Source organism: Leptinotarsa decemlineata, unplaced genomic scaffold, assembly GCF_025532065.1.
Source record: "Leptinotarsa decemlineata unplaced genomic scaffold, Ldec_3_MD MMD2_P_RNA_scaffold_9, whole genome shotgun sequence".
In the NCBI taxonomy this organism is placed as follows: Eukaryota; Metazoa; Arthropoda; class Insecta; order Coleoptera; family Chrysomelidae; genus Leptinotarsa; species Leptinotarsa decemlineata.
In genome coordinates, this window is record NW_027412536.1 from 1642745 (window position 1) to 1656194 (window position 13450).

The following is a 13450-nucleotide window of genomic DNA, read 5'->3' on the forward strand; positions in this document are numbered from 1 at the left end:
ATAACCAACTTGTAAAGCATCTTGAACTGCGGTATGGACAGGCCCACCTAGAACACGTTTACCATTCACAGCTCAAGAACCGCTGCCAGAAATCAGGAGAATCCCTACAGGAGTTTGAAGCTGACATAGCTCGGTTGATCCATCTGGCGTATCCTGCTACACCCGAAAATGTAATGGAGCGGTTAGCAGTTCAAGCATTCTTGGATGGACTTCGCGACCAAGAAACGAGACAGGCCTTGACGCTAGCTCATCCCAAACATCTCGTGGATGCACTGGCAAGCGCTCTGGAGTTTGAGGCTGCAAAACAATCCTGCAAGAGCCAGAGCAAAGTTCGAGTTATCGAGGAGGATGGACAAGTGCCTGCAGATATTGAGGCCACCATCAGAAAAATAATGAAAGAAGTTTTGCCTGAGAGGAAAAATATGAGATGTTGGAACTGTGGGAAAATTGGACACGTGCGTAGCAAATGTCCAGCTTTCAAAGAATCGACACCCAAATCAGGAAAACTAGAGGGGGTCGATGAGAAGGGGCAATCGTCGACCTGTACCCAGCAAGCCCCCGTAAAAAACGCATATGTTGCCGTTCTCCAACGACAAGACAAAGGTGTTTTCGTAGACGGCCTCATCAACAACGAGCCTTGCACCATGCTGATAGATACAGGTGCGACGAGAACCATTCTCGGGCCAACCTTTGCCAAAACACTGGCAAAAATTGAACCGTCAAGCTGGAAGCTACGTACCGCAACAGGGGAGCCAGCCACTGTAATTGGAGAACTACCAATTGAATTGGTGTTGGGCAGCACTAAATTGAAACATCGTGCATTGGTGGCGGACATCGAGGACGATGCGATCATTGGAATGGACATAATGAATTCCAGAGGGTTCGAGCTGAATTTTCAAGACGGCATCCTACGTGTCGACGGAGAAGAGCTGGTGCTTCATGGAAGAAGCGAAGAGATGATTAGAGTCCTGTTGGCCGAAGACGTGTGCGTACCGGAAAGGGCTGAAACCATCCTGGAGGCTCGCTTGGACGGAAGTGCGAGCAGCGGCAAGGTGGTAATGTTCGAGCCCAAGCTACACGATGAGAAAATTGGACGAGGAATCGCACTGGTCACTACTTTCCCGTGACCTTGAAGAAAGGAACCATGCTGGGGCACTGTTCGTCAATTTTCTTCTGTCATACGGAGTGTACGCAGTTCAGTTAGCCAAGCCAACAACTTGCCTAAAGAATTGGAGAAGTTAATTGACATTTCCTCCAAAGACATACCATCAACTCACCGATCTAAATTGAGGGAGTTAGTCAAGAGGTACCAGGAAATCTTCGATATTGGAGAAGGAAAAGGCGGCAGAACGAATGTGGTTCAGCATAAAATCGACACTGGGAATGCCCGACCAATCCGGCAATCGGCTAGAAGACTCCCTCTTGCCAAGAGAGAAGAGGCAGACAAGATAGTCAGCGATATGGGAAAAGAAGGAGTCATCGAACCTTCTGACAGCCCCTGGTCTTCCCCAGTCGTGTTAGTGAAGAAGAAGGACGGCTCGACAAGGTTCTTCGTGGATTATCGCCAACTAAATCACGTGACAAAGAAAGACAGCTACCCTCTTCCAATAATCGACGACACCCTAGACACGCTAGCCGGCTCCACAATTTTCTCGACCTTGGATTTGAAGAGTGGATATTGGCAAGTTGAATTGGCCCCAGAAGATCGAGAAAAGACAGCTTTCACCATCGGCTCAGGATTGTGTCAGTTCACGGTTATGCCATTCGGGCTTTGTAATGCTCCAGCGACCTTCGAGAGATTGATGGAGACGGTTCTCAAAGGTCTCTCATGGAAGACGTGTCTAGTGTATCTCGACGATATAATCGTGGTCGGAAAATCGTTCGACGATCATTTGAAAAATCTGGAGGAGGTGTTCATGCGTCTGAGGAGTTCCGGATTAAAACTGAGTCCCAAGAAATGCCATCTGTTCCAGAAAGAAGTCCGTTATCTTGGCCACGTTGTCTCTGGGGAAGGAGTGGCGGTAGACGAACAAAAGATCAAAGCAGTTAAGGACTGGCCCATTCCAAAAGACATACATCAGTTTCGGAGCTTCCTTGGTTTATGCACCTACTACCGCCGATATGTGCTGGGGTTTGCCAACATCGCCAAACCATTGACTCGCCTCACAGAAGGGCAGATCCAGTTCCAGTGGTCTGAGGAATGCCAAGACTCATTCAAAAAGCTGAAAAGAGCTTTGATTAACGCTCCCGTTTTGAGCTATCCCTTACCTGACGGAAAGTTCATTTTGGATACGGACGCCAGCAACGTGGGACTTGGAGCAGTCCTTTCTCAAATCCAGGATGGACAGGAGAAAGTTATTGGCTACTGCAGCAAAACGCTCAGTAAACCAGAGCGTAATTACTGTGTCACCAGGCGGGAGCTGTTGGCCGTAGTCAAAGGTGTAGAGCATTTCTACGAATACGTGTATGGAAGACGATTTCTGTTGAGAACGGACCATGCAGCTCTCAAATGGCTTCTGCAGTTCAAAAATCCCGAGGGCCAAGTAGCGCGCTGGATTGAGAGTTTACAAGAATTTGACTTCGAAATAGAACATCGAGCTGGGACTAGCCATAAAAACGCAGATGCCCTATCACGGAGACCTTGCCCCGATGACTGCTCACATTGTCGACGAGCAGAGGAGAAGGAGGCAGCTATTTGTAGAACCACAGCTCTAGACGACAACTGGAAGGATTATAAGATCAAGGAAGACCAAGAGGAAGACCCAGATCTTGGTTTAGTCATCGGATGGAAGAAAGGTAATCAAAAACCAACGTGGCAGGAGGTAGCAGGTTATTCGCCAGCGGTTAAGTCCTACTGGGCACAATGGAACTAACTCCCTTACTTTGGAAAACGGAGTTCTGAAGCGGGTGTTGGAGTCTGAAGACGGTGCAGAAGAAAGGCACCAGACAGTGGTACCCAGGAGCAGACGACGGGAGGTGCTCAAAGAAATCCATGATGGAGTCACTGGAGGACATCTGGGAGTAACGAAGACCCTCCAGAAAGTAAGACAACGGTTTTACTGGGTTAATTGTCAATCCGACGTCAAGGACTGGTGCAGAAAGTGTGCTGTATGCGCTGCCAGTAACGGACCTAGGATACGACCGAAAGCTCCAATGCGCCAGTATAACGTGGGTAGTCCTTTCGAGAGAATCGCCATCGATATCGCCGGCCCGTTCCCAGAGTCCCACCATGGGAACAAATACATCCTGGTAGCCATGGACTACTTCAGCAAGTGGGCAGAAGCCTATGCCCTGCCCAACCAGGAAGCCTTTACCGTCGCTGACGTTCTGGTAAAGGAATGGATATGTCGATTCGGTGTCCCATTGGAGCTGCATTCGGACCAGGGCAGAAATTTTGAGTCCAACCTGTTCCAAGAAATATGTAAACTGTTGGACATTCGAAAGACCAGAACCACAGCCTTACATCCACAGTCCGACGGAATGGTGGAACGAATGAATAGGACTATAAACCGCCACTTGTCCAAGGTAGTCTCTGACCATCAAAGAGACTGGGACCAATACCTCCACCTGTTCCTGCTGGCTTATCGTTCGGCAGTGCACGAGTCAACCGGCCAAACCCCTGCCAGTATTATAATGGGACGAGAGCTGCGGCTTCCTTGCGACCTAAAATTTGGGATGCCTCCAGAACAAGACACTGCGGGGGAAGACTATGTCAGCAAGCTTCGGCAGAGAATGGACGACATTCATGAACGAGTCCGTCTGAACATCCGGAGTGCCAGCGATAGAATGAAGGAGGCCTATGACATCAAGGCGAATGCTGGAGGATTCGAAATCGGCGACCTAGTTTGGCTGTACAATCCTAAGCGCCGCCGTGGTTTATCACCGAAGTTGCGGAACTCGTGGGAAGGTCCGTACAAAATCATGAAAAAGATTAATGACCTCGTCTACCGAATCCATAAGCCACCTCGAGGAAAGCCTAGGGTCGTCCATTTTAATAGACTGGCTCCTTATGCTGGAAATCACGACCAAGTTCGCGCCCTCAGACCACCAGAGGATGAAATGACGTTCCAGCAATTCATGTCTTTATACTCGAACGGACAGAAGGTCGTACATGGGGTAATTCAAGAAGAGCCACGAGACCTTTTCAAGGTTCCAGTTGATTACGCCCTAGCGCACTACGTGGCAGAGGATCTCCAAATGTCCAAGGGCATCGCTGTGGTATTCCACAAGAAATTCGGTCAGCTTCAAACGTTACGAGAACAGAATCCAGAAGTCGGAGGAGTGCTACAGTTGAAGAAGGGTCAGAGAAACATCTTCTACTTGGTGACCAAAAAGCATTCTCGAGACAAACCATCCTATGAAGATGTCTGGAGGAGTCTTACTAGACTGAAGGAGACGATGCTCAACCAAAATCTCGTAGAGTTGGCGATCCCGAAATTAGCCTCTGGGCTCGACAGGCTGGACTGGAGAATTGTGAGAAGCATGTTGGAAACGATCTTCAGATTCAGCGGCATCCAGATTCTGGTGTGTGGTAACCATCTTCCACGACCGAGCATAAAGACTGTGGAGTGTTACTTCCATCGAACTTCACAGTGCAAATATGGAGAGTTCTGCAGGTATCGACACACGCCAAGGATGACATTTCGGGGCGAAACGTCTTTAAGAAGGGGGCAATGTAATGAATCTGAAGCCGGCCCTGACCGACGCATGACGCATGACGGAATACCGCGAAAGAGCGGGAAGGATGCGGATGAATCCCGAAATCCGCAGAGGGATCCGGAACGTTCGTTGACAATATAAAAACGTCGCTAATCGTCCCGAAAAGTAGTCTGTACCAAGAAAGCGAATCGAGCGGTTAACAAACGGTGAAGATAAATTAAGCGTTAGTTACTGAGTGGTGTAAATAAATTAGTTGTGATAGTGAAGTATTGTTAAAATAAATTTGTTTAAGACAGTCAATTCTTTAATTCGTTACAATAGGAATGTTATCACATTTACTGCAACAGGCTCTAAATTTTATTCAGGGTATGCATTTGTATATATGTGTATTGGTATCGCTGCGATCATTCCATACTGTTATCAATAAAGCTATTTCATGTGCTGATTCCTGTTTAAGGATAGCTGCCTATATTATAACTTCATTGCATTATACTATTATTACAAAAACGTGTAATATGATGAATAACACAAAGTCTCTATACCTAATAGAGAGGTGACAGTGTTTTATGTTGGTGAAATTTTACTCGTTCATTCAGTTTATTATCTAGGAATCCTGTGAATAATATCTGATTCCATTCCATAAGGAATGTTTTGAATACAAACTAAGTAGAGAAAGGTGTTTTCATATAATTTAGTGTTCATATGAAAATATTTGTTAGAAAGTACCTATTTTTCTTTCTTGTAATTCATGTTTATATGAAAGTAACTGTTTCAGGAGGGCTTCTCCTTCCAGTTTGTGTCTGAAAGTTACTCTATGTATAGAGTTAATTCTTTCTTTCCCAAAAAATCAATAGAGACTTCTTAAATACCACATTTTTTTGTGAATATAATTGAAAATGAACTTACAAAATTCACAGAGTAATTCTGAGCAACAAAATCCAAGTAATTACAACTTAGTTTTGTGCTGTTACATCCAAATACTTGTCTGCATTGTTCTTCTGGAAAGTTGATCTCATTATTAACTACCGATATTTTGAGTCCAAAGGGCTCATGTCCGATCGAAAGACAGAATAGTATGGCTTGACCTAAAAAATCAGTGGTGAGACAACAATGAAAAGAGTTATAGTGTTTTGTGGTAATCCTTACCTACTGGAAGACCAATGATGAACAACATTACTGGAATATTTCTCCACATCCAAAGAAAGTTTTTCCAAACAAGAGCTCGCATGTGATTTATTTTCAAAATTTTAAAGTAATCTCCTATTGGTGTATGAGGTTTATCCTCTGGAGGTAAGTCTGTTTGAATAAATTCGACTGATGGTTCCGGAGCGATAGATACTCGTCCTGTGAACAATAAAACTGATATTAACAAAATTTATTCTCACTGAATTCATTCAAGTGATTTCGAATGGCGAAATATATTAAATTGAAAATTTCTGAATCAATTATGCTGGAGTCCTCATATTCTTTGAATGAATAACAATAGGCTTGTGGTTTTACTGATAATGATGAATGCTGTGTCACTATTTTTCGGGTTTGAAGGCCGTGGATTTTTGAAATTTCTTCCTGACGTTTCGCTGGCGCGAGTGACTAGCTTAACTCAGAATGTATAAACTTGTAAGGAAGCCAGCCACACGCGCCAGCGAAACGTCAGAAAGGAATTCCAAAAATCCACGGCTTTCAAACCCGAAAAATAGTGACACTGAAAACCGGTTAAGGCGAAAGCCTTAACTATTTTGTCATTCATGAATACTGTTTTATCACGATGTAAAATTCGAACTACTAGACTTGATTGATGGAACGCTCTGGAATTTATGTCATCAATGAAAAGTTAGTTATTGTTGTGAAGTTATAATAACTCTCCTCTAATATATTATAGGGGTACACGTCCTTCGTAGCCCATGCTCAGATTCCACGCTTTTTTTGCAAAAATTAATACTTGATAGACAAAATCTCGGTGTACTTTCAGCTGTGAATGATGGGAACACATTTTAGATTTTACAAAATATTGAACTAATAAGTTGCGATGGAACATAAAAATTGTATTCAATAAAGGTAGGTACATTGAAATAATTTCTGTTTCAGTCATTGAAGAAACGATTGCAGATATTGTTGACTCACAAAATCGATAAATCGAAATAAAACTTTTTAAAATATTAGATAATAAATCTAAATTGTGTAATATAATGGATATGATGCAAATCCTGAATGAAAGCGGGACAACTGATCCTTTGAATGAATAGACATGCAAAAGATTCCAATTTGAGCCTTCCAATATCTCTACCGACTATGTTTAGATAGATAGATAGTTTCATTCATTTTACAGTTTTACAACAAGTTTATAGCATGTCATACATGAAAAATATCCAAATCTCCATTGCTCTCAATTTGATTTTTGTGGAATCGTTCAAACTACCAACTATAGCGAATTCGTTTATTCTTTTTTTTTTTGTTTACCGAGACTCAAGGGTTTTTGCAAGGTCTTTTCTTGTTATTTTGTTGTTATTGAGTTTCGTATTTAATGAAGTACTCGTAGAGTCATCTTTTTGGGTAGTAGTATATACACTCGAACCGGGTATTTCATTCGATTTGTTATCTTGACCTTTAGGTTCGAGGCTTTGTTTTTTTAATTTCTAGATCCACCGTTGGCAGATTGCAGTCGTTGACGATGAGATGACTGTACTGCTTCATTTGAATGATTACTTTTCTGAATATCACTTTCACTAGTTGGTGGAGGTGAACTGATCTTTGTGTTTCTTCCCTTGATTGAGGTGTCTCTGTTATGGATTTGTTTATTTTATTGATGAGAGAAATATGCTCTTTAAGAATATTTTTTTCATCCTCAAGTGAAACAATGTAAGTATATTTTTGTTTCATCAGTTCTTTTAGATATATTATTTCCAATTTACTGTTATCTTCGGTCAAGTCAATCGCATTTGATGTATTTCCTTGTTCGGTTTTTCCAGCCATGGCATTTATCGTATTCACATCATCGCAACACTTTTCGTCAATTAACAAAATGTTTTTCAGTTACTTCAAACAGCTTGGATGGGATATTGATTCACAATTCACACATCTTAGACCAGATTGTGATATTTTCTTGAACCTTTCGCATGTTTTATTTGAGGAAGTCACTGATGCACCTTATGCCGGCGCCAATGCGAGCATTTATCGAGCATTCATCAATATTCATCCAAGGCAGCATTTTGTTTTCTTCAGAACTCAAAATCTGAACGAACTATCATATGTATAAAACTGCTCTTCGTTGAAGCTATACTTATATTATATCTTTTATATTATTCTCAACCAATACTAATGAAAAAATGGTGAAAATACAGGTCAATTTAAAAAAATATAGAGACAAAAATACGAATTATTTTGTTATGAATGTGAATAGCTTATAAAGAAATGGAAAGGAAAACAACAATAGAGAATATTCCAAAAAAATTATTGCAATAACAAAAGAAAAAGAGAGACACCGGAAAAGGAATATTTGTTTTATGGTGATAACACTAAACCACTTCTTATTGCAGAAGAACTTACTACTTGCTCTGCTGGTCATAGAAATATTATCCCCAAATTCGCCAGATATTTCTCCGACTTCATCATCTAATACAGCAGCGTCATTGATAGCTCCGCCAGGCAACTCGGGAACACGTATTGATTCCGTTACGCCTTGTAGTATGCTGGATCGCCGTCTCTTCCCCATATTTTGTATTACACTAAGTTTAAGAAATACATCCTCCAAGCTTTCGGCACTGAATTGAGAAATTAGTCGTTCTGGAGACTCTTCTGCCAAAAAGTAACCCCCACGCATGAGTCCAATCTAACGAAAAAAAAAAGAATTATTATAAATTCAAATTTATTATATTTCTGTACACTACTCTGTACTGTACAATATTCCAGTTAATAATATTTTGAACACCTTGTATGAGTCAAACTAAATCTAAGATATATAAATCTCAAAAAAATATTTTGAATGAATGGTCGCCGAAAAACAACTATTTACCCGATTAATACCACGATTGACATTGAATTATATCCGAAAGACATTTAGGCAAGTTTCCTTACTGAGGAAATCCTTGTAGATTTCTCGTTCGCCCAGCAACAGGACCACACTGAAATTATTCGAGTACATCACACACAGACCGGTTTCTGGTCTCCTCAGTGCAGGAAAGATACAACTCAAAAAACATGTCTTCGAAACCTTCGTCAGAGAGAAATATGTATTAACGAGTAACAACTCCACCTCGTGAACGAAGCACTTTAACGGAAATCAAAATAAGTGTGATGACTGTATCGTGGAAATTTCAAAACACGTTGATCGTGCTGGTAGCCAGAAAAGTACTTGTTTTCCGACAGGCATTTACCAGATCCTACAGTATAGAAAATTTGGGAGAAGTGAATGTTTTGAAATTTCATTTTGACGACAGTTTTCACAGTCTGAGAATGAGTGGATGAATACATTTTTAATGAAGAAAGGTTGGTTAGGTAACAGGATCAATGTTTTATTATCGTGTTGTAACACTGCTATATTCTAAACCGTAACAGATACGAAGAAGATTAAATGGGGGAAAAGGTAACTGTCATCGGTAACAATACAATGATCGAAGAAAATTTGCGGGAACTTTCGCCCTTCTCAAATTATACGGAGAAAACCAAAAATGCTGTTTTTCGTTTCTTCGAATGGAATTGTTATTTCGGAGAATATGAAAAAATGGAAAGAGAAAATGTTATTGTATTCGAAGTGTACTATGACGATGTAATAATAAATATTCGATAAAACGTTTCGTGTCAACATGGCCACCATCAACTTTTTTTTAAAAACGGACCTGTCTTTTTTATTACAGATATTCCACTTCACAATCCAAGAGCATATCACATTTGATATTTTCGTAGCGTTTCATTTGAAGTAACCACCAGCATCAGTGACAACAATCAAACAGAAAAACAATTTATTTTATCATGAACTTTTGGGAAAAATTAAGCCAATACGGAAAATCAAAGCTACATGGCAATCTACATTAAATGCTCGAATTGACGACCTCTTTGTTGAATGCACATAAGTCATCGGTCTAGACAATTTCTGTGGCAATTTTACAGCATAATAGGTGTAATACTAATACATGCATCTCTTATTTTTTGTTTGAGATAGTCGATATCTGTACTTGGTGTCGAAAAAACGTTATCCTTTACGTATCCCCAGACAAAAAAAAATATAAAGGAGTAAGATCTGGGAGTCTAGCTGGCCAGTTGATTGGTCCATTGTTTCCAATCCATTTTCTTGGAAATATTGCATCTAAATGTTCCCTTACTATTGCTGCATTATGGGGAGGAGCGCCGTCCTGTTGAAAATATTGTATTTCATGGCGGATATTCAGTGGCAATTCATCTAAGTAGCCATCGAATTCATTGAATAGAAAATGAAGATACATTTCACTGTTCAAATGATCATCGTAAAAGAAAGGGCCAAGGATGTTTGTTCCCACAATTCCCAACCAAACATTTATTTCGAACCTTTCTTGGAAATTGGTTTCCCTGTGTAAATGTTCGTTCGTATTATTCCACCTACAATGGATATTTTCGTTTAACCAACCATTGCTCGTGAAGTTTAATTCGTCGATCAAATATTTCCAACTTCTACGTCTTAACCACTTCGCAAATTGTACTCTTCTTCCGTAATCCCTTTCATTGAGGTGATGAACTTTGCGTAACCTGTAGCATTTATATTTGTTTTTTCCAAAATAGTTCTGGTGGATTTTACAGAAATCCCCATTTCGTAGGCAATTTCTTGTAAAGAACAATCTTGGTTAGCATAATTTTTGTAACTGGCCAATCCTAAATAAAAAAAATGTTTTCACTGTGTAAATTTGTATATGGCAATCGTCTAAACATTTGGATGTTCGGAATACGACGATTCGGATATAGCTCAACATACATATTCCTTGCCAAAGGAGGAATTCTATTTTATTTTGTATAACTAAATAGCATATCAATTCTTTCATCATTTGAATACATCTTTGATATCAACAACGCATTCATTTTTACTACCATAAAAACCAAGCAAAGACTACGCGTTTAAGATGGTAAATGAATTGAGATGCTATTTAATCATATCAAATTATACAACAATCGAATTTGGACCAAAAACTATTATTTTGGTTACTTCCAGGATTGAGAATTATAAAAATATTACGAATTATAATTGATTAGGGAGAAATAAGCCTAGAAAGAGGATTATGGCAATACAAAAATTTCCGAAACGGAAAAGTACGAATTTTCATCATGTTAGGTTACCCACCTGTCGAATTCATCAGGTTGTCTGAATTATATTTTAAAGAAATCGAAATAATTTACAAAAGAAGTAATGACAGTACCGTAATTTAAAATTGTTGTCAGTGATGATGGTTGTCAAATGAATAGCTATAAAAATGTCTAATGTGATGTACCAATGGATTACGAATTTATTGCTTTATCAATATCTGTAATAGAAAAAACAGGTCGGTCGGTAGCCAGGCGGTTCGATGTGGGTGCTTTGTTCACTCACTCGAATTGACTGCCGTGTTGGTCGGTGGTTCAAGCCCCAGTCTGAACGATCGATTTTCACTTGCTATCGTCCAACCCGTGTTAGGAATCACACGTTAAAAGGTAAGACCTCGTTAATCCTTAGATCGCACAAGTTTCGACTTCTGAAGGTTGTCGTTCGTAGGGGTGCGACAGCTGGTTAATTTTATCGAATATTTATTATTATATCGTCATAGTACACTTGAAATATAATGACATTTTCCTTTTCCATTTTTTGATATTCTCCGAAATAACAATTCAATTCGAAAAAAAAAACAGCATTTTTTGTTTTCCCCATATACCTGGAGAAGGGCGAGAGTCCCCGTAAATTTTCTTCGACCATTGTATTGTGCACGATGACAGTTACCCTTTTTCCCATTTAATCGTCTTCGTATCTTTTGAGGTTAAGAATATAGCAATGTTACCACATGGTAAAAGAAACGGCCTGTATTACTGTTTTAAAAACCATCAGACATATTAGATACATATTGAAAAACATAAAATAACATTGCAACAAACAAACTTCCGAGAAAACACCAACACAAAACTATATGAAACAAACGAAACATTTGTTGATTGAAAGGAACACGATCGTCATTTAATAATTATGATTACGTTTTGATCATCTTATATGTTGTCAAAATATATGAAGTATCCTGAATTGAATAGTTCATTTGTTAAGGATACTAATATCACGATATAATATTGCACTCAAGAGATAAACTACTTAATTAACGTTAAGCGATATCAAAATCCATCGTAGAACACGTATGTGTGTGAACCCGAAAAACACCTATCGTGTCAAGGATATGTATCTTACCTAACATAATTTCATTATTTAATTGATGTCCACAATCAGTTATGTTATACTATCAATTATGTTTGTTTGCAGTATTCAATCATGAATGATTCATTTGCATTGAACTTTGAATAACACTATAATCTACTTAGGCATAGAAATCAACTTGTTTTTTATTTATAGTAAAAGCTACCCTGTGGAACTATTTGAGAAGGAAATGATTTTAAGATAACATCTTGAACAAAATTGAAAGTATATTACTTGGCTGCTCGTTTGAGTCTATTACATTGAGTGATCTATAAATATAACAAAGGACTAAGGAGGTGCGAATGCAGATTTTGTAATAAAGTATTTGAGCCGGTAAACTCTAGGATATTCATGAAGAAAGACCTGCCAGAACTGAAAGAAGTTGTGAAGGAACAGATCTAATAGAAACACAACAGAAATATCATTCATAATCCAATAGAACAAGAGAGGTTTTATTCTTCTGAATTGACTGAATGGACAATTTTTTTTCTTCATTATGAAGCTTTAAACTCATGTCATCATATATTCCGAAGGTGCGCAGGGAAGTTGTTCTATGGTGTTTATATCAAATTCTGTGAGTGTCCAATGACCTAACTAGCGTCTCGCCTGTTAATGGGAAAATATTTATATAACAACATATCTCTAGCAGAACAATAACTTCACAATCAATTTTCTATGCTGAAAATATTTCTATAGAGAAAAATGACTCGTTAACATAGTGTGTGCTTTCAAAGATGATTATCACTAGTAGAGGCAAATAGATAATTTATGCAAATAGCTCTAAACCCAAACAAAGCTGGAGAGCGAAATATGTACGATGGAATTGTGATGTGTGATGTGGAAACACATATTTCAGTAACAATTAGTTGAGAAATTCTTACTAAACATTTTAAAAAACCGTAACACGTGTTTCACTATGCAATGGCATCTTCCGCGTGTTCGCAATGTTACTAGTGATGCGGTTGTGTTTTTGTGAACTCTCAAGTGAAAATCCCACAATAAAGTGTTACTTCTAAACATTAATGCTGAAGAGCTATCAATATATTGGATACTGTCATAATTCCATTCAATAATACAACAGTCGGATCCCTTTATTATTCGTTCTCAACTGGTGGTATTGTTGTTCATTTACAACTTTTTAGTACAGTACAGTACAGGCTATAGAAATAGGCAATGTGGGATACTCATATGGCATAATAGTCCAGAGTAGAACAAATAAGACATTTATGACAATAAATTGATGGATGTAGTCGTTACTATGTGGTAGGAAATCATAATGAAAAGAGAAATGAAACAAATAAAAGTGGTAAAAACATAGAAAGTTTCATTTCTCTTTACATTTATGACAGATATCGCTTTTGTATTATATGAGTACAAGTGTGGACAATTTGAACTGGCGAT

The 13450-nt window shown here is 39.1% G+C and overlaps 1 protein-coding gene across 2 annotated transcripts in view; it reads right to left on the reverse strand.

Annotated features, from left to right (window-relative positions):
- The window catches only part of osy (ABC transporter oskyddad), a 96228-nt gene that overhangs the window by 22495 nt on the left and 60283 nt on the right, over nucleotides 1-13450 (reverse strand). For both annotated transcript variants that reach the window (XM_023159003.2, XM_023159020.2), the window contains exons 5-7: nucleotides 8203-8485; nucleotides 5806-6003; nucleotides 5566-5744 (exon numbers count right to left, since the gene is read on the reverse strand). In XM_023159003.2, coding sequence (XP_023014771.1) covers nucleotides 5566-5744; nucleotides 5806-6003; nucleotides 8203-8485 — 660 coding nt within the window. The remainder of the gene's footprint in view (nucleotides 1-5565; nucleotides 5745-5805; nucleotides 6004-8202; nucleotides 8486-13450) is intronic.